Source organism: Castor canadensis, chromosome 17, assembly GCF_047511655.1.
Source record: "Castor canadensis chromosome 17, mCasCan1.hap1v2, whole genome shotgun sequence".
Classification (NCBI taxonomy): Eukaryota; Metazoa; Chordata; class Mammalia; order Rodentia; family Castoridae; genus Castor; species Castor canadensis.
The window spans coordinates 15,400,043-15,422,897 of record NC_133402.1 but is presented as its reverse complement, the minus strand read 5'-3'; the positions used below and the strand labels follow the sequence as shown (position 1 = coordinate 15,422,897).

At 40.5% G+C, this 22,855-nt stretch overlaps 1 protein-coding gene across 7 annotated transcripts in view; it reads right to left on the bottom strand.

Annotated features, from left to right (window-relative positions):
• Positions 1-20,719, bottom strand: part of Acsm5 (acyl-CoA synthetase medium chain family member 5) — a 30,055-nt gene extending 9,336 nt beyond the window's left edge. For 3 of the 7 annotated variants that reach the window (XM_074059982.1, XM_074059984.1, XM_020180048.2), the window contains exons 1-7: positions 20,504-20,719; positions 18,327-18,546; positions 15,288-15,498; positions 13,538-13,745; positions 11,907-12,050; positions 9,338-9,491; positions 7,074-7,153 (exon numbers count right to left, since the gene is read on the bottom strand). In XM_074059982.1, the coding sequence (XP_073916083.1) occupies positions 7,074-7,153; positions 9,338-9,491; positions 11,907-12,050; positions 13,538-13,745; positions 15,288-15,498; positions 18,327-18,527 (998 nt within the window). In that variant the 5' untranslated portion in view covers positions 18,528-18,546; positions 20,504-20,719. The other 4 variants (XM_020180047.2, XM_020180049.2, XM_074059985.1 and 1 more) reach the window with 3 other exon arrangements.
• Between the last annotated feature and the right edge of the window lie 2,136 nt (positions 20,720-22,855).

The window sequence follows — 22,855 nt, the reverse complement described above, 5'->3', positions numbered from 1 at the left end:
GCCCACCACACTGCACAGAGACCCAGTGCTCCCCACTGCAACTACAGTAGAGTTCCTAAGCCCCATCAAAGAGCAGGAACTCCAGTCTCCTCACTGAGGGGAAAAAAGAGGCAATTGACACCACAACAAGAACCCTGCAAGGGGTAACATATCCAGCATACCTCCCGCTGAGGAACACTGCTGGAGCTCCTGAAGAGAAAAAAAAAATACAAAGTCCCACCTACAAGGGCATAAGGGACCAAAATCCTAACCAAAAACAACTTCAGATGCATAAATCTCAATGCGGAATGAAACAGCAAGACAACTGCTTTCCATCAAAAGCCAATTCCATGACTAAGGATCCAAACACCTGCATAGAAGAGCTATCAAATAATGAATTAAAAAGATAGTAAAAATGATTAATGACCTCAAAGAAGAAACACAAAAGTTAATATTTGACCTCAAAGACAATGTGAATAAACAATTATATGAGCTCAAAGAGAATACAAACAAACAGATGGATGAAATTAAGAAGACTATCCAGGATATAAAACAGGAAATCAATAAAGATATGGAAACCCTGAAAAATAATCAATCTGAAATAAACAACTCAATATCACAAATAAATATCGCAATCAAAAGCTTGGCAAGCAGAGTGGAGCAAGTTGAAAACTGAGTATTACGAAAAGAAGACAAAGTAGAGGAATCAGAACAAACAGTAAAAGATCATGAAAGAATGCTAAGAAAATATGAATGGAACATGCAAGATATGTGGGACACCATGAAAAGACCAAACCTAGAATCATGGGTATAGAAGAAGGAGAGGAAATACAAACTAAAGCCACTGACAACCTATTCAATAGAATAATAGCAGAAAACTTCCCTAACCTCAAGAAAGAGAGAGTCACCCAGGTACAGGAAGCTTATAGAACACCAAACCATCAGAACCAAAAAATAAACACCCCCAGATACATCATAATCAAAACACTCAGCACACAGAACAAAGAAAGAATTCTGAAAGGTGCAAAAAAGAAAAGACAAGTTACATATAAAGACAAACCCATTAGAATAACAGCAAATTTCTCAACTCAAACTCCAAATGCAGGAAGGTCATGGAAAGACATAATTCAGGCCCTGAAAGAAAGCAACTGTCAACTTAGACTACTCTACCAGCAAAACTATCCTTCCTAATTAAAGGAGAAATTAAAACCTTCCACAACAAGGAAAACTAAAGGAATTTGTGACCACCAAGCCAGCACTATAGAAGATACTTAAAGGACTTTTACATATAGAAGAAGAAACTACAGTGATTCTCAAGAAAGAATAAACACTTTTGAGCAAGCAGATCAGTAAACAAGGAATAGTAAAACTAAACAACAGGGAAACAAGAATGGCTGGAAACAACAAGTACCTCTCGATCTTAACATTGAATGTAAATGGCCTCAATGCCCCAATCAAAAGATATAGAATAGCAAACTGGGTTAAAAAACAAAACCCAACCATATGCTGCTAACAAAAAACTCATCTCACTGAAGAAAATAAACACTGACTTAGAGTCAAAGGCTGGAAAAAGTTTTCCAAGCAAATAGACCCCATAAATAGCCAGGAGTATCCATACTCATATCTGAGAAGTAGACTTCAGACTAAAATCAATAAGAAGAGACAATGAAGGTCACTTTATATTAATGAAAGGAACAATTCATTAAGAGGAACTATCAATCCTTAACATAATATGCACCAAACACAGAGGCACCCATCTACATTTACAAAAAAACAAATGCTAATGGCCCCAAGAGCACTTCAGACACTAACACAGTGATAGTGGGAGACCTGAACCCCACTGTCACCAATTGATAGGTCATCCAGACAAAAGATCAGAAAAGAAACTTCAGAGCTACTCCACACATTAGACCAAATAGACATGGTTGATATCAACAAGCATTCCAGCCAGCAACTAGGCAATACACATTCTTTTCTGCAACTCATGGAACTTTCTCCAAAACAGATCATATTTTAGGACACAAAGCAAACAAATTCAAGAAAATCAAAATAATCCCCTGTATCATATCAGGGGATAAAACTAGATGTCAACAGCAAAAAGAGACCCCATAAAATATTCAAACACATGGAAACTGAACAGCATACTGCTGAAAAACCAATGGGTGACCAAAATAATAAGGGAAGAAATCAAAAAGTTCCTGGAATTGAATGAAAATGAAAATACACCCTACCAGAATCTGTGGGACACAGCAAAGGCCATGCTAAGGGGGAAGTTCATAGCTATAAGTGCCTACATTCAAAAAAAGAGACCTCTCAAATAAACAATCTAATGATGCACCTTAAGATCTTAGAAAAACAAAAACAAACCAAACCCAAAAACAGCAGATGGAGAGAAATAATAAAGATCAGGCCTAGATCAAGGCAGTTGAAACCGAGCAAACTATACAAAGAATCAATGAAACAAAAAGTTGGCTCTCTGAAAAGGTTAACAAGATTGACAAACCCTTAGCCAACATGACAAAACAGAGGAGGAAAAAGACCCAAGTTAATAAAATCAGAGATGAAAAAAGGGACATAACCACAAATACAAATGAAATCCAGAGGATCATTAGAGAGTACTTGGAAAACTTATATTCAAGTAAACTGGAAAATCTAGATGAAATGGATAAGTTCCTAGACACATATAACCAACCAAGAAAATATCAAACACTTAAATAGTCTTATTACATGCAATGAAATTGAAGCAGTAATAAAGAGTCTCCCTACAAAGAAGAGCCTAGGACCTGATGGATTCATGGCTGAATTTTACCAAACCTTTAAAAAAGAATGAACACCAGTACTCCTGTAACTTTTCCAGGAAACAGAAAGGGAAGGAACACTACCAAACTCATACTATGAAGCCAGTGTTACACTCATTCCAAAACCAAACAAAGACATAACCAGAAAAGAGAACTATAGACCAATATCATTAATGAATATAGATGCAAAGATTCTCAACAAAATACTGACAAACAGAATTCAACAACACGTCAAAAAGATTATACACCATAAGCAAGTCAGTTTCATACCAAGGATGCAAGGACAGTTTAACTTATGTAAATCCGTAAATGTAATACAGCATATAAACAGAAGCAAGGAAAAAAACCACATGATCCTCTCAATAGATTCAGAAAAAGCCTTTGAAAAAATCCAACACCCTTTCATGATAAAAGCTGTGAAGAAACTAGGAATAGAAAGAATGTTCCTCAACATAATAAAGGCAATATATGACAAACCTAGAGTCAACATCATACTAAATGGAGAACAACTTAAACCATTCCCCTTAAAGTCAGGAATGAATGAGACTGGGCTGTCCACTTTCCCCAGTTCTATTCAATATAGTTTTGGAATTCATAGTGAGAGCAGTAAGACAAGAGCAAGAAATAAAAGGGATTCAAATAGGGAAGGAAGAATTCAAACTATCCCTATTTGCAGATGACATGATCCTATATCTAAGAGACCCCAAAAATTCTACCAAAAAGCTACTAGAAATCATAAACTCTTTCAGCAAAGTAGCAGGATACAAAATTAACATACAGAAATCAGTAGCTGTTCTATATACCAACAACGCACAGACTGAGAAAGAGATCAGGGAAACAATCCCATTTACAATAGCCTCAAAAACAATAAAGTACTTGGAAAAAACTTAATGAAAGAAACCAAAGACCTTTTTAATGAAAACTATAAACCACTGAAGAGAGAAATTGAAGAAGACATCAGAAGATGGAAAGACTTTCTATGCTCATGGATCAGTAGAATCAACATTGTGAAAATGGCCATACTACAAAAAGCAATCTACACATTCAATGCAATCCCTACAGAATTTCAATGACATTCTACACATAAATAGAAAAATCAATCATGAAATACATATGGAAACATAAAAAACCTCGAATAGCCAAAGAAATTCTGAGCAAAAAGTCCAATGCTGGAGGCATCACAATACCCAACTTCAAACTATACTGCAGAGTCATAGCAATAAAAATAACATGGTATTGGCACAAAAATAGACCAATGGATCAAAATAGAAGACCCAGATATAAAGCCACACAACTATAGTTAGCTGACTTTTAACAAAGGGGCCCAAAACACACAATAGAGAAAAGACAGCATCTTTAACAAATGTTGCTGGATAAACTAAATATCCACATGTAGAAGACTGAAACTAGATCCCTGTCTTTCACCCTATACCAAAATCAACTCAAAATGGATCAAAGACCTTGATATAATGCCTGAAACCCTGAAACAACTCCAAGGAGCAGCAGGAAATACACTGGAACAGGTAAGTAGAGGGAATGACTTCCTAAACAGAGCTCAAAAGGCTCAGCATCTAAGAGAAACAATGGACAAATGGGACTGCATCAAACTAAAGAGCTTCTGCACAGCAAAGGAAACAGTCACCAGGCTCAAGAGACAGCTCACAGGATGGGAGAAAATCTTTGCCAGCTACCCATCCAATAAGGGACTAATATCCAGAATGTACAGGGAACTCAAAAAACTCAGCCCCTAAACAATCAACCCCCCAGTGAAGAAGTGGGCACACGACCTAAACAGGGAATTCTCAAACGAAGAGGTACAAATGGCCAGTAAATACATGAAGAAGTGTTCGACTTCCCTGGCTATAAAAGAGATGCAAATCAAAAAAACACTTAGATTTCAACTCACCCCAGTTAAAATGCCCATAATCAAGGGTAATAACAACAACAAATGCTGGTGAGGATGTGGTGAAACAGGAACTCTTATACACTGCTGGTGGGAATGCAAATTAGTACAACCACTATGGAAAACAGTATGGAGCTTCCTCAAAATACTAGAGGTAGAACTGCCATATGATCCAGTGATACTGCTCCTGGGCATCTACCCAAAAGAACATTAAGACAGGATACAATAGAGACACCTGTACACTGATGTTCAGTGTGGCACTATTCACAATAGCCAAGCTCTGGAAACAAACCAGCTGCCTGACAACTGATGAATGGATCATAGAATTGTGGCACATATACACAATGGAGTATTACTCAGCCAAAAGGAATAGTGACATAGGGTTTAAAGGTAAATGGATGCAACTGGAGGACATGGTGCTAAGTGAAGTTAGCCAGGATCAGAAACACAAAAGACACATGTTTTCCCTAATACAGGGAAGATAGATCCAAAGATAAACATATACACAAGAACAAGCACGATCATAAACAAACTCAAACTTAGAACATATTTGTAACAGTGGAACTACTTTACAGAACACAGGGAAAGAGAGAAAGGAAAAGAGAATGCTAGAGCAACAATAATATCACATACCACAGGATGTGAAGATAGAGGATATAAAAATGTGAACTGAAAGCTGTTGAAAAATGAGGGGTGGGAGGGAAAGGGGTAAGGGAAAGCAATCGGGGGATTAAACAGACCAAAATGAAGCACACTAACAGAGGGCAGACATTGAGACACCCCTTTAAACATCAACAAATATTAATAATGAAAATCAAGACTGGAAAGTAGGCACAGTGTGTGTGCAGGGGGATACAGTCGGGGGTGGTGTGAATGAAGAATATTAAGGTTATGGTATATGGCTGATGGACTTCAAATGCCTATATGAAACAGAACGAAATAACCTCTTGCAATTGCTTTAAGTGGGGTGGGGAGGGGGCTGAAGGGGAGAGACGATGGGGACAATGTAAATAATGTACAATACAAGTCTAATTGGAATTGTCACTATGAATCCCTCCTGTATAGTGAATATTTTCCAATAAAAATTTTTTTAGAAATATTCAATCCTATCTGAGTTTGAGATAAAAATCAGAACCTCATATGGTAGATTTTGGTATAACATGGTGAGTTCCAGGTGAGTTGACCAAAATAACTTATCTGGGAACAAATTGATAATATATTGATTGATATAATGATCTGATTGAAAAAGATAAATCAGTTAAAAATTAAAAAGACTAAAATTAGCTTTCTAAGAGTCTCCTAATTCTGATGAAGATGTTAAGTTTCAAAACTACCTTTCCATTCAACAAATTATCCAAAGTGTAAAAAAAAACTCAGTGATTACATATACACTCTCAATCATTTTTTCCCCCTTTGGATCAAATTGATTGGATTGAGATACTTAATATTGCCACATATCATTCAATAAGATTGTTCTTGAACAAATTACACAAAGACTACTTTCCAAAACCATTATGTGGAGATAGTCACAATAAATGGGTGAATGAGATGAATTCATATCTTATAGAAGAATTCACTGAGAATCATCAAAGATTCCTGAGAGTCATGGAAGAACTCCCTCTTTTAGGCATCACATGGCCAGAGAGTGTGATTGGGAAGATTGAGAATATGTGAGGACAAGTCCTCATTGCCTTGGGAGAGGATAGAAGAGGGGGACATAAATTGGGGTCAGTGGATTCCTGAGAAGTGAGAAAATTCTCTCCAATAACCCAGCAACAAGCCCTTCCCTGCCAGCAGACATGGCTGTGATTCACCCAGGATAAGAGACATCCATGGTATGTTGTCACTTCCTCTTGGGTGTCCAATGGCAGGTATCCAGAGAATGAATGGCTTAGGTTAGTCTGGGACTGGGAGATCCATCTGCTGTGGTGGACTTGTACCAACAGACCTAAGAGCCCTAGTCACAAAAACCATTTCATAGCTGGCTAATAGTAATCAAGTTAAATTCCATTGAAGTAACAGATACACTGCTGAAGAGACACTCTACAAGTGTATAGTGGATGTATAAGTAAGTGTTGAAAATTCATACTGCCTTAAATCTATTCTATTCCATATTGGTGTGAATTCACAAGGGACAGAACATCATCTTTAAGGGGTGTTTACAAGAGATATGAGTGTGTATATTTGCGGTATGTTTGTGTGTGTGTGTGTATGTGTGTATAAGAAAGCAGATGGAGATAGAAACAAAGAAACAAATGTTCAGATAGAGCTGAGAAATGGAGACATAGGAAAACAAAGACAGGAAGACAGGGAAAGAAAGTGGGAGTGAGAGGGTAAGTATGCCATATATTCATATTCTCAGAGCCCCAAAGCACCCAACAGATGGACTGTACCTAGTCAGATCCTCCTGCACAAGCAGCCGAAAGATGGTTGGGACACAGCAGAGTGTGGTTACCGGGAACTTGGTGAGAGTCTAAACAAAAACATAAGGTGAAAGAACTTCTTAGAGTCACGACAGTAGGACTTCATTGAGATGGAGTAGGTAAGCTGAATCTTATATTCTCATTATCCAAACAGACAAGTAGAAAACTATGTGTGACATCCAGTCTCCAAGATGGCCCCCAATGACCTCCACCTCCAGGTATTTGCACACTTGTGGAGTCCCACACTGAACCAAGGTTGGCCTTTGGGACCAGGAGTGCACTTTTGAATAGATATCACTTTCCAGATTGAGCTGCGTGAAGACGATGACCTCTGTCGTGGATGCTCTTGCCTTCTCTCTGCCTTGCGTTACTCTAGAGGAGGCAAGTCGCCATGTTGTGAGTACCCGAGCTGTTCTACAGATGAGGGCACACGATAAGGAGCTGTAGCCTCTGGTCAATAACCAGCGAGTACCTGAAGTCCACTAAGACTAGATCTAAACAGATTTCCTGCCCCAAACAAGCTTTGAGATGCTATGGTCCTAGCTGATACTTTTTAAAAAATTATTATTGGAATAAACGCTTTACAACATAACATTTGCCCATTTAAGTATTTAGTTCAATGGCATTAAATATTTTCACGTATTGTGCCACCACCACCATAATCCATCTCCAAAAGTCTTTATGCTCCCAAATTCTGTACCCATTACACAGTAACTCCACAATACCCTCTCCCGTAACTCCTGGTAACCACTCTTCTATCCTCTGTCTCTATGAATCTCACTACCCTGGGTACCTTATGTAAATGGAATCATATAGTTTTTTTCCTGCTATGCCTGGCTTCTTTCATAATATCCTTATCCATGTTGTAGAATGTAAGAGTATGCTTCCTTTAAAAGGCTTAATAATATTCCATTGTATGCATATACCACGTCTGGTTTACCCATTCATCTGTTGTTAGACACTTGGGTTGCTTCTCTTTTAGCTTCTGTTAATCATGCCACTATCAACATGGGAGTACCTTGCGACATCTTTGCGGGGTGTGGGGGAGGCACAGTGGGATTTCAACTCAAGGCTTTGCACTTGCCAGACAGGTGCTCTACCACTTGAGCCATATCTCCAGCCCTCTAGTGACATCTTGACTGCAATCTCATGACAGATTCTACTCCAGTACCACCTAGTTAATCTGTTTCCAGATTCCTGGCTATTAGGAACTGTGAGATAATAAGGTTTGTACTTTAAGCTTCTAGGCCTTGGGTTAATTTACTACATAGTGATAGAAAGTGAATACTATGTCAGGAATAAAGGCAGTGAAGGGAGAAGACCCACACTGACTATTCAAATCCTATGTGAATAACAAGGACAGTAAGTTTGACTAATAATAATAATTAATATGTGTTAAAGACTTTCCATGTGCCAGGCCCTGTGCCAGATATCATTTTATTCTCAAAATCGTGCTCTAGAACTATGTGTTTTCCTTCTTTCTTTTCCTTCCTTCCTTCCTTCTTTCTTTTCTTCCTTCCTTCATTCTTTCCTTTCTGTCAGAGGGTAGAAAGTGAGACTCAGGGAAGCTAGGTAACTTTCCCAAAGCCACACTACTAGCAAAGATAAAGGATACAAGTTCAAGTTTGACTAATGGTACAACCCATGCTGTTAGGCACCACCTGGTACAACATTCTTCAAAGCAAGGAGCATGGGCAAATGGGTCTTCTGATGTTTTCAGGAATTTCATTAGGATGTGGAGGACAGAAGAAAGGTGTCACGTGTCCTTCATGGCAATATCAATTCACCCTGCCCAGGAGAAGACCTCAGGAAAGCAGGGAAGGAATCCCAGGTCTATTATTAGGCAAAAGACTCACGACTAGCACCATGAACAACAGCACATGGAGAGCAGAAATAGACTTTGATTTTACCCAAGGTTTTGACAAATCACTAGGGTTTTAACAGGAGTATAGAAAAGAAGGTGGTGAAATGAAAGGCCTGGAGGATAGAAAAAATAGGATCTGCAAAGGTTTGGAAAGATGAAATGCTCTTGTGTCTAGGGATCTCTCTTAGACAATGTCTGAAGGTAACCAGGTGGACAGGAACCAGATTCTGGAAGGTACTGTATGGCTTTTAGGTTAGTATCAGCATAGAGGAAGTCTATGATCACTAGCCCACACTTTTTCTCGTACAGCTTTGAGTTCTATTCCTTGCTTATCTTATTTACACCAAAGATATAAGAGGTGTTTCCTTACATTCAGGATAACTTTGGCACCAACTTGGGGCAATTCATGCACAAAAATACAAGCTCCATTGGCCCAGGCAGAGAAGAGAGTCCAGGCTGCCTTCACCCAACCAGTGTCAGTCGTGTTCCAGAAGATGTCCGATTCAGTCAAGGCCACCCACCTCCTGCCAAAAATTAGAGAAAGTCAGCACCCTCAGCAATGTCTGTAACTTCAAGAAGGATTACATTACCCATGTCTCCTTATTTGGAGCTCTGGCAGCAGTGGGTGCTCACTCACTTATGCTTGTCAACTCTACACAAGAACCATCTAATCACCTATTATCTCAGGCATTTATTGAGTGTCTTTCATGTACCTTTGCTCTAGGCTAAGGGTGCAGAATTAAAATAATAGATCCTATGTTTTCAAGGAATCCACAGTCTAGTGAGAGTCATTTACAAGGGAACAAATAATCTCAATACATTGTGAGAAGGACTCTTCTTCCAGCCATTCTTATTCAACACTTATTCTGGACTTAGCATTAGGGGTACAGAAATGACTATACTTCTAGGGGTCTATAGTTTAGTGAGTATAAACATCTAGGAAACCCCTGGACAGCACGTTCTAATAAACCCAAAGTCTTATGCAATGATGGAGAACAAACACTTAACCCAGGGCAAAGGTGGAGATGGGTCTGAACAATGCTTCTGGACATGTGAGGTAGTCTTGAAGGATTCAGAGGAATCACAGAGGCAGAGATGGAAAAGCTAGGAAAGGGAAACAGGGCCTGAAAGCCTGGTAGTTAGACAAGCAGTCATGTTTTGTACTTGGCTGTCAAGACATATGCTCTCCTGGTCTTCCTCCTCCTCACTGGCTGCTATTTCTTTGTATCCTATGCTGGTTCTCTGGTCTCTCCCTTCAGTGCAGAAATTCCTCAGGTGCTCAGTCCTGAGAGCTCCTTCTCTTTGCAATCGTATCCAGCCTTATGTGTTAAATACCATCTGTGTGCTGGCAACTACAGCATGAATCTCTCCATTACCTCTAGACATGTATGTCCAAATGCCTACTCTACATCTCTGCTTTAGTGGTATGAAGATGTACAATTGGACCCTCAAGTTTACAATGCCAAAATTAGCTCTTGGTTTTCTTCTTCCTGGACAACTCTTCCCACCATCTCGTCCCTATCATTTATGGCTTCTGCTTTATTAGGCCATACAATCTACAGCCATCATTGACTCATCTCTTTCTTATTCCACATTGAAATTACCAAAAATATCTTATTAGATTTTTGTTCAAAATACATTCAAGTTCTCATCTCTTTTGACTCATGTCACCTACACTCCCCTGGGCAAGTTGCCACCATTTCTAATTAATGCACTGTTCCCTTCGTTGGTCCTTTGTTTCATCCGTTGCCCCTGTAAGCTTACTGTCAACCCATTCAAGCTACTCATTCAACCCTGAGCAAGCCTTTAAAAAGAAAAGTAAGATGATGTCACTTCTCTGCTCCAAGTATCCAATGTTTCTCAAAAAAATCAACATAGAGTTGCCATGTAATTAAGCAATCCCACTTCTGGATGCATAGCTACGATTGTAATGCAAGGACTTGAATAGATATTTGCACACCAATGTTCACAGCAACATTATGGAAAAACCCAAGTGTCTACCAACAGACTGATGCATTTTTTAAAATGTGGTATGTGTGTGTGGGTGTAAGAAATATTTTTCAGCCTTAAAAAGTAAGAAAAATTTGACACATGCGATGAAATGTCTTGAGAGCTCATCTCTCAAGACATTATGCTCAGTAAAAGAAGCCAAGTTATAAAAACAAAGGCTGGCAGAGTGGCTCAAGCAGTAGAGCACCTGCCTAGCAATTGTGAGGCCCTGAGTTCAAACCCCAGTACTGCCAAAGGAAAATAATAAATAAAACCAAAGGACAAATATACCACTGAAGGTACAATTGCAAAGGATAAATACACTATGTAAAACCACTTACATGAGGTACATAGAGTAGTCAAATTCATAGAATTGAAAAGTAGAATAGAAGTTTCCAGTAGCTAGGGCAAAGGGTGATGGAGAGTTGTGTAATGGATACAGAGTTTCTATCTGGGCAGATTTTTTTAAAGGTCTAAGGATAGATGTTGATGGTTGCAGAACAATGTAAACAGTCATTTAACAATAGTGAATTACATACTTACAGTGGTTTATTTTGAATGTTTTCATAATAAATAAATATTTGAGGATATCAGTGTTTTCCCTGATTTAAACATTATACAATGTACAACTGTATTAAACATCACATGGAACTCTATAAAGAGGTACAATTTTTATGTATTAGCTAAAATACAATTTTGCCACAAGCTAAAAAATTCTCCAGTTGTTTTTCATCCTTTTATTTTCTTTTGTGGTGCTAGAACCCAAGGTCTTGCACATACTAGGTAAGCATTCTTCCAGAAGCTTTTCATCTTACTCAAAGTAAAGCCTAAAACTTCAAGATCCTTTCTGATTTGCCCTCTGACCTTAGTTCCTGCCACTTTCTCTTCATTCACCTCCTTCTGCTCACTTACTCAAGTCTTGGACCTTCTAGACAACCTGTCACCAGTACCTTCCACTGGCCACAAAACCCAGTCCGTAGCTGCTCTGGGAGTGCTCAACCATCTTGGGGTTCCCCGTCGTCCCACTGGTGAAATAGATGGCCAGTGTATCTCGACTCTTGGTCCTCACACAGTTGTGCCCTGTAGATGCTTCTCTGCAAAATGCAAAAATATAAGCTGGTACTCCTAATAGGAAAAAGTAGCAAATAGTACCAATAATATTTGCAACAACAGCATGGCTACTGTGTCAATAATTACTGGGTGTGAGATGCTGTATTGAGGGTTCCAGCATGCATGGTCTACAGCCCCCTCACGGGGTTAATACTACCATTACAACCCTTTTCAGACAAGAAAACTGAGGCTAGAAATGTTTAAATGACTCACTTCTCTTTCTAGGATGTTAGCATTTTCTGGTGGAACACACACATGTCCGTGTGCATAATTCCACACACTTAGTCACAGCCTCATCCCCAGTTTAATTCCTAATAATTTAGAGCTATTTTCTAAAGATTTCCCTAAAGTTAGGGGTTTAAGAGTAGGTAATTCTCAGATTTTGTGATTTGGAGAATCTGATGGTTCTCAACCCTGGCTGCACTTTAACATCCCCAAGTTAGTTTTTAAAACTAACCTTGGACAACATAAAATCATAATCTTGATTTTCTTTTTTAAATCTCCTCAGACAATTCTAACGGCAACTAAAATTGACCAACCTAGCAGCTCTTCACAATTACATGGGCTGATTTAAAGTACAGATTCCCAGGGTCCTTGCTAATGTAAAGTAGGTCAGATTTAGTACTTGGGGAGTATGCTCTATGGGATGGACATTTGTGACTCAATAATGCAAGCCTCTGAGGGGTCCCTTTTAGGTAAGGACAGTCTCAAATCCCAAACAGATTTCCAGCAGGTTCTTGTTCCAAGGCAAATGTGGTTTTGGCTTTATCCTAACCCTAATTTAACAGCTCTTCTTTGTCATCTTGGACAAGTCCCTTCATTTTGTTAAGCCTGTTTCCTCATCTGTAAAATTGTGTTAAATTGCAATTCATAGAGTTCTTCTCAAGAATTAAATAAGATGATATCAGGTTGCGGGTATAGCTCGGTAGTACTCTGTTTGCCTAGCACACACAAGACTCTGGGTTTGATCCCCAGCACCAAAAAATATATCAATAAAGAAAAATAAAATAAGAGAGAGAATGCCTTACTCATTTGTGTTCTGAGCACCAGACACAGTGCTTGTGACAAAATAGATGTTCATTAAATCCTTCCTGCGTGAATGAATATAGGTGAGTGCTTACCTAGCACAGTGCCTAGTGTACACTAAGGACTCAATACTTGGAAGGTATTGACCACCTTCTAGATACTAAATATGTCATATAGGTTATCTCATATACTCTGGTTTATAGCTCTAATAACAATATCCCCATTTATAGAGGCAACTGGGGTGCATGCTGCCTGAGTGAGTGACCGTGAACATGAAGGTGGTCACATGGATTATGTCTCAAGTCCATCTGGCTTCCAAAGGGAGTGTTGCTCTCTGATTTAATCTCCTTGTAAGCAGGCAGCAATGCATTTCACCTCTTGTTGCTGGAAGGGGAAATGTCGTGACTTCATTTCATTGTTATTCTCCTGGAGAGCACCAACTCACCGCAGGAGTTCCTTGAAGTTCATCCAGCCTGGACGACTACTGTCTGACACCAGCAGCTTGGTTTGGAGTGAGGGGCAGTCTGCACTAATGGCATCCACATGTGGAGCTAGGGAGTTGGTGGTGATGATGGACTTGGCCCTGGATATCTGTAGTCGGTACTTGAGGTCCTTCTCTGTCAGCTGGGTGACACCCGGAATCATGACAACACCTGGGATCAAACAGAGAGGGGATGTTGACTTAGGAGTTGAGGAAGACCCCTGAGCAGAGGCCAGAGAAGGGAGCAGGAAGTGGCTGGAGAGGACTAGAATGCCTGAGCTGGAAGAGATAACAATAACAATAATAATGAAATCCAGAAAATATGTAGGAAGCATTTACATGTACTAAATATTTTACATACCTTATTTTATCTAATTCTCACAATCCTGAGAAGTGAATACTGTTGTAATGCCCACTTTGTAGATTTTAAGAAAGCCTAACATTTACACCTTTATGTCTTAAATAAATTAAATTCCTTGCCCAAGAGCACATAGCTAAAATGTAAAACTGGAATTGTGCCAAGCAGTGGTAACCATATGACTCTATGATCTTGGTTATATTGTAATGCCCTAGATTTACTAGTTCCACGGTTTGTCCATGCATTTCAAAAAAATGCCAATGAATCCTTGTGCTAGGTGTGAATTGCTTGCTGGTCCAAGGAACATATGGAAGATGGGAGGTCCTGTATTCCCACACTGCTACAACCAAAGCCATTCTAGAAGTAGCTGACTTTATCTCCTCTCTAAGGGGAGCAGCAATGAGGAGGCAGAACTCAAGGATAAATTTTAATTAGACACATGAAAACTCTCTCAGAGTGCAGGTTATAAGTATTCCATTGAGACCAAGACTCTTATTTCACATATGAAAATAAACATGTCCTAAATAAACAGGTCATCCTGCCACATCCAGTTCAAAAGGACAGAAGACAGAGGAAGAGACCAATCCCAAGTAGCATGAGACCCAAGTCAAAGTCCTTATTGCATTTTGTTCTATCTTCCAAATTTGCAGGATTTGAACCCTAGAATGAACACTTTGAGGTGAATAGCACACTTCTTCATTCCATCTCTCTGTTTTAGCTACTTCCAGAAGAAGTCCATTCCACCCAGAGTTTTGAGTGTTGTGCTTTGGGGTCTGTATTCAAGTTTGAGGCTCAAATAGATGGTGGATAGCCAGCACTGTCAGCAAGAGAAAAAATTCAGATACCTTAGTCTGAGAGGTGACAAGTACACATGAGAACATGTGTCTACAGGACTGTAAAGACATAGGTTGGATGGATATCTTTCAAAATATTGGAGCAGAAGCTACACTTGGTATGGTGACGTGGAACATGGTTTTGAGTTATTTTATTTAGACATCAAAGAAATAGATGAATCTGTGTGATAGAAGGAAGAGGGGAAAGTTAGGTGGCAAATAAATAAATAAATCACACATGAGATGATTGTTTCAATCATGCAAATTGCTTAGCACAGTGCCTGGCACATAGCAAGTGCCAAGGAAAAGTGTAAGGGCTCCTCACACTTTGACCTCAGTAAGTGGGTCTGCTTGTATCTGGCCCCTGGGTACAACCAAAGCTGTGGTCATAGGGCAAAAGGACAGTAAACAAAACTCTGCATGGGGTTCATTTTGCTTCATCTCCCAAACCTTATGGACTCTGTAAAGCTGGCAAGTAGTGTCACAACCCCCCCCACCGGGAGCCCCAGCACTGCTCACTGACCTGTCCTCATGCAAGCCACGCTGATCAGCCACCATTCTGGGAGTCTTGGGAGCACCAACATCATTCTGTCCCCAGGTTGCAGGCCACACGCACCCCCCAGAACATTGGCAGCCTTCCTGGACTGTTCCCCCAGCTCCTCAAAGCTCCATTTGACCTCTGCTCCTGTGCCATCCACCCACCAGAATGCAGGATTCAGGGGCCGGTGCCCATCCTAGACAGAGGTATAGGCAGAAAAGACATAGAAGCCATTTGTTGAAGATTTTTGTTTGCTTGTTTTTTAAAAATTTATCTTTTATTATAGTTAATATGCTTATATGTTCATAGAGTTCAAAAATCAGGGTGATATAGAAAGACCCACGCTGAGGAGGCTTGCACAATTCCTTGTGTCTATCTCTCCTGCTGAACTTGACCTGCCTAAGTGAATAACCACTTTTATTAGTTTCTTGCATATCCTTCCAGTGTTTCTTTAGGCAAACATATGTATATTTTTAGATGCCACATTTTTAATGCAAATGGTACCACACAATTTACACTGTCCTCCATCCTCCCTTTTGTAAAGAAGAAATATTATTCATACCCCATAAAATGACCACTTCATTTATTTTAACTTTCAATTTTCTTTTTTATTTTAATTTTATTATACCATTGTTGTACTGGGGGTACACTGTGACATTTACAAAAGTTCTTAGAATATATCATAGTTGAATTCACCACCTCCATCATTCTCCTTTATCCCCATCTCCCCCAATTCCTGGAGTAATTTCAACAGGTCTCATTTTTCCATTTTCATACATGAGAACATAATATATGTACTCATAATATGAATATATTCAGCCTCTTTCACCCCTTCTTTTTTTTAAAATATTTTTTAAATTGGGGATAAAGGAGAATGATGGAGCAGGTGAATTCAAGTAAGATATATTTAACATATTATAAGAAATTTTGTAAATGCTACAATGTATCCCAAGCACAACAATAAAAAATGACTACTTTAAAGTTCACAGTTCATTGGATTGTAGTGTATTCCACAGGTTGTGCAATCATTACCACTAATTTCAAAATATTTCCATTCCCTTCAAAAGAAACTGTACAAATTAGCAGCTCTGTCTCGGTCTTAACTTCTTGCTTGCTCAAAAGCTCTAGATCAATCAGAGATGAGGGCATAGGGTTTTCTGAGGTCTTGCTTGGAACCCACACAGTCCCACTCATGCATGTAGCAAGGTGTTGGAGACGTTCAAAGCTCCTGGAGATATGTCATTCCCTAGCATTTCTTTTGGAGCTTTTTGGTTAGTCTTTTGTTTGTCCAAACCACCATCACCACACACAACCACAGGTTAAAACATTGGCTTATAATGACTTTTGACAAATGACCCCCAGAGAAATGACTTTTCTTACTGATTAAGCTCTGAATCAGGTCAAATACAGCTAGCCTTGCAAACGGGGTCCTCCAAAGAATGACCAGACATGTCAAACCATGTTAATTCTTTGAAAATAAAACTTTGAAAAGTTTCAGTTCCATTCTGCTCCCTCTGTGGCTGACAGGCTTCACTGGAACTGAGTTGTTTTCTAGGACTACCATGTATCTGGGAAGTGGGGTGGGAAATAAGAAGTTAACATGGCACCAAGCTTCTGTTCTTACTGAGATTCAGCCATTCCTTTAATAACACACTCTCCCTGGGTTACTGTACTCTCTGACAAGTTTCCAGAGTACTGAAGAGAAGTTGATTCCCACAGCCTTTCTGGGGTCATTGCTGTCATTGTTGCTTATATAAGGAAGAGAATTTTGAAATGTCTTTATTTCACCATTTCTGCTAAATTACTCCCACTTGTTTGTTTTTACCATTAAGAGAGTCCTCTGAGCATGACCCTAGGCCAGGCTTGGTGGATATGCCTGTGATTCCAGCACTCAGGAGGCTGAGGCAGGAGAATCAGGAGTTTGCATCTGGTCTGGGCTATGTAGGGAGAATCTGTCTCAACAAAACAAAACAAAAAACCAAGGGCTGAGGATATAGCTCAGTTATACATCACTTGTATAACACGTACAAAGACCTAGGTCCCCTCCCCAGCCCTGCACACACACACACATAAACACACATACACACACACAAAGTGTGCCCCCAGTATGACAAAAAAGAGCTGAGACTTTGTAGACAGTACAGAATGTAGTATCCTGGCTCCATTCCTTACACTTCTTATGTAAGTCTCACCAGAACTCTGAATTGCATATGCTATGCCATGACTCCCATTTTACAGATGAGAAAACTGAGATCCAGAAAGCTTAAGGCACTTGTTCAAGTTCACTCTCAAATACATGCACAAACCATGTCTATGTGATTGCAAAGGATGCTTTTGAGTCTCATTCATCCTCACTTGACCTTCATCTGTCTTACTGTATTCACCACCAGTACAATATCACTGTACCTACTAGCCCTGGTATCATTCTTATTTTTCCTTTAGACAAATTTACCTTAAAATTAACATAAGCAAATTTATCTGAAATAAAACTTCATATTCCTTTATTATCAGTGATTATTAACATCATATAACAAATACAATACAGAGAGACATACACAATAGGTACATGTAGAAAAGAAAGTACGGAAACATGCAGAAACACACAGAAAATCAGGTTTGTCCTATTCAGTTCTATGCACCTCTTCACTCTGATCTTTGAAAATTGCTGAGCTGGGCTCTGTCCTCTCCTTATTTAGAAGGGACTTGCATGAGAGTGAGAGAAACATTACAGAATAGCAGCAAAACAAAACTTCCTCCTCCACTTGATCAGATGTGTTGGAAGGGAATCAGAGGAGACGTAGTGCAATTTGGGCTCATGAATGGGAGTCACCTCAAGAACTGTGCAAGGAGTTTATGGCTTATAACACTGGATCCCAGTTTTTTCCCTAAGGCTTAGGGGCTCACATGCAAAGTTCCCAGGTCAAAATGCTTAAGTCAACTTGTCCTATAGTCTTAAGTCCCACTGTGGCAGCTGAGGGCAGCCTCAGGTGCCCAAGATGGACCCTAAGTAAGAGTGGACTTGACCTTTTCCAGTTGACTCCACACATCTAGCACATCATGGGCAAAGTTGAAGTACTCAGGCACCGGCTTCTTCCCCAGGTTGATGGCTTCCCAGGTGGCCATAATCTGAGGGGCAGGTACAGGTGGTGGCGGCCCATGAACCCCACAGACTCCCCTGAAGTTCCTCAGTGCCTGGAGGACCAGGCCTCTCAACCACAGCCTCATGTCGTTGGTCAACAGCTACCTGTCAACAAACAGAGAGAGAGGCTATTGTCCTCAATTCTGGGCTTTGGAGAGATGCCTGTGGTCAGCTCTGAAGGTGACCATAGCTCCTATTGACCTGTATAACACACTGCTGTGACATTGGTCACTTCCTCTCTGACCCTGAGGTCCATCCCTCACAGCTTCATGTGAGGAAAGCTAGACTTAGGGAAAGTTCTGGACTCTTAGAACATATACAACTTAATATTGTATTTCGGGTTGAACATTCTTCTCTTTCTGAGTCTTCTTTTCAATAGCAAATGTGTGTAGATGTGGGTTATTCACACCCTGGCCAGGGGACAACGTCCCCCCACCCCTAGCCCAGGGTCCACCCATGCCCCTCCCACTCATTGATTATTGGTGGTTAGGATTTACCAGGTTCTTCTCTTCTCATCGGTTAGCATAGGCTTCCTGGAAAGGGAAAGAAGCTCTCTCTGCTTCCAGCTTCCACCTGACCTCAACAAGGATTTTTGTAACCTTCTTCCCTAACTTTTAATAAACACCATTACCTCTCTTACTACACCCATATGTCCTGCCTGGATGCTTCCACATGGGACACAAAGAATTTGGAAATTTTCTGATCAGAGACTGCACCCACTGATAACATGTGGATCTGAGATCGTTAACTCAGAGCCCACTTCTCAAAATTTAGTCCTCCAAAAGGAAGCCTTCTAATATCATTTATTTTTGTTGCTGCATTAAAAAAAACTTTGAAAAACACATTTAAATTTTTAATTAGCACATGGAAATTGTATATATTTATGGCTTATCTGTGACATTTCGATGTATAAGGATGAGATCAGGGTCGTTGACATATCCATTTCCTGAAAAATTTATCCTTTCATTCCATTGGCAACTTTCAAAATGCCCTCTATTATCTGTTGCCTCTACCATCTTTTGGTCAATCCTGAACTGGACTGACAAAGCCAAAGAAACTTCTCAGGCTGCAGCACTGTCCTGTATAAATAAAATATGAGCTACAATGACTTCTAACGTTCATGAAGAAAACTAAAAAGAAGCCATAATCATACATCTTATGTGTATGAACAATATTGTCTCAACAGGGAATCCATCTGAAAAGATGGATTAAAGGTATTTTGCATTTTTTGTACTAAGTCTCTCAAATCCAGTGTGCATTTTACACTTATAAGCATGCCTCAATTCAGACAGACCATGTTTTGAGTGCTCAGAAGCCACAGCTGGGTAGTGGCGGTATACTGCACAATGCTGTTTTGGTGTCTTGCTGCTTAAAGTGTGATCTCTGAACCAGCAGCAGCACCTGGGAACTTGTGACGAGTACAGAACCTCAGCCCCCAACCCCCACCTGTGGAACGAGACTGCAATTTAGCAAGATCCCTAGATATACCTTGTACACATGAAAGTTTGAGAAGCAATGGACTAGAGGCTGTCCCCAGTACCCATTCCCTCTGCCAAGTTCCTCTTGGTAATAACAACAGAATTTGGTACCAATAACCAACCAACAACAATAATGCATCAGTAACATGTCACAAAAAGAAACACCCATCATAAACTCCTGTCTGTTGAAGGCTTACTGTGTACCTGGCATGTTGAAAATGTCATATAAACATTATTTTATTAAAGCCATATGAGATATAGATGTTGTATTTTCTCTCTCTTACAATTAAAGACAGGAAGTCTTCAGAGGGAGAAAGTGACTTCCGAGTCTCACCTCCCAGGAAAGTCTAGATCCCACCCTCTTCTGTGGTCTCCCTCCCCTAGTCCCTCTCCCTACTCCTCATCTCCCCTAAACTCTGCCTCAAGCCTTTTCCTTGGCCTTCCAGACTTGAAATTCTTGACAGCTGATAACAAGAATCCAAGGCCTCTTTCCCTTAGATTTTCAAGGCCATTCCCCACAGGCTCAATCATCAAAGACCTCAGGGCACTGACACCTGTCCCCGAAGGAGTTCTTGCCTAGTTACCTTGCTCTTGAACCCAGGAAATGCAAAAGGCATCTGTCCTGTGCTTCAGTGGAAGGGTAGACCTGAAGGCCTATAATTCTGTTTCCTCAGGACGCTGGGGAAAGCGAGTTGTTGACTCAGCCTTCTGCAGGGGACTTTTGCTCTAGCCATTGCCAAGACAGGGGCAGAGCCAGAAGCCAGCTTCACCATTCAGCTGGCCCAGGAGCCCTGAGTCAGGGAGAGTGGCTCCCTGCCAAGTTTTTCTATGACCAACAGAACCTGTAAGACTAAACCCCAGTTCTTGTGCCTGCTGTCCCCACCCCCAAGTGGTGGACACATCCCCTGGGAATGTAGGTCACCTAATAATCCAAAAAAAAAAAGGGAGCTTTATTCTGTTTTAATAGGAAGGATACAAGAGTGACAATAACACTGAGTTCAACGTTGTCCGTATTCTGCTCACAAGCCTCCAGTATCTAGAAAAGAGAATGAGAAAGAATGGTTGGCTGGGACGAGGGAGGTACATGAGCCAAGGAGTGACTGCCAAGATCACAAGGATGTCTTTGAGGTGATGAAACCATTCTACATTTAGATGGTAGTCATGGTAGCACCACAACATAAATTTACTAAAAATAATAATAAATAATAATAATTATATATTGTCTAAATAAAGCTGTTAAAAGAGAAATAAAAAGCTTCCTACAGCTCCCCATTTCTCTCAGAGTCAAAGCCATAGTCCTGAAAAGAGCCTGCAAGTCCCCATTTCCTTCCCTGCCATCCTTTCTCCTCTCATTGAGTTCATTCTATTGTAATTGCTGGTAAACAGAAAATTCAGATTCTTATTTCCAACATGGATGCATCCAGGCAGGATATGTAGATGTATAAAATAAAAGTTATTAAAAGTTAGGGAAAGGAGTTACAAGAGGCCATGGTAGGCTAGGTGAAAGCCAGAAGCAGAGAGAGTGCTCTCTTTGTTTCAAGGCATTTTTTTAAATCGTGCCAACTGGTGGGATGGGAAAAACCTGGCGATTTTTGGTCACCAATAATCGAAGAGTGGAAAGGATTTGGGGTGGGTCAGGCTAGTGTGTGATCAAGAATCAGGTTTTTATCTGAGCAATAAGGGAGGTACAACCACCCCAAGGCTTCTTGTCTTAAAATTTACAACAGCAAAGGATAACATTAGGGTGAGATAAGTTTAGTATAAGATGTGCCGAGAATAAATTACATGGGGTCTGAGGAGTCCCATGGCCTATTTTCTAGCCTGCCTCTATTCTGCTCCAGCCACACTGGTCTCCTTGTTTGTTCTCTGAGGTCCTGGCTCACAGTGGGCTGCTGGGAAGCTGTGGCTCTAAGAACAGTAGCCGCAGATGGCCTGACATGGAGCATTTGCCAGTGTCTATAAGTGTCACTATTACCATGAGCAACTTCAAGCTTCTGAAGTTTTAACCTGCTTGTCATGCTCCCACATATCAACAGTGGTCTCTGAAGTCCCTCTGCATGCTGGCACTGCTTCCTGCCTGCGGCTGGCAAAAACTGTTCCTTCCACATGATCCTCAACCTTCCTTCTGCAGGTCTTGCCTGGTATCCCAGCAGCCATCTAGGCCTGAGCCTAAGCCTCTCCCCTCTGACATCTCCTCCCCTCCATTTCCTGCTCAGTTCTCCTCCTTAGCATCACTTTCTAACATTGCATGAATTTTTTTCTTCACTTTGTTTATCCCCTCCTCACATAGGCCTGAGAAGGAGCTCCAGGTAGATAGAGATTTTGAGTCTTCTGCACAGCACTAACAGTGCCTGCCGCACTGTTCTGTAAATATTTGTTGAGTCTGTGGAAAGTAAACACCTAGTATTTATTCAGTGATTTTTATCTGCACAGACATTGTGGTGGTACTTCCATGTGCTACGGGTCCAAATTGATTTCTGACATTCTGGGTACAAAGTGTGTGAAAGTGTTATTTGATTTTGGGGCTTTTTTTTTTTCCAGAACCAAATGAAACTTGATGGTGTTCCCAATTGCCCGGAAACTTGATGGTGTTCCCAATTGCCAGGACCTGTGAAAACTTTGGTTCATTTAGTCTTCAGAGCACCTTCCTTAGCCCGAGGATTGGACCAAAGTGCCAATTGCCTAGTGAGAGGGGCAATGGGTGACTACCAACCTCACACTGGGTATTTTTTCCCATCGTATCCAGTTCCCCTATAGTTCTGTCTTATTTCCTGGCCAGGTCAGCCTTGTGGGCATGTCCTCTCCCTCCCCACCAAGCTTGATCATAGGTCCTCTACAGAGCCCTAGACAGCTTCCTCATCTCTGAATTTCCAGCCAAATTTAAAGACACAATCTCCACTCTCAGGTGGGTGGACTCATCAGTCATTCTTCAAGCA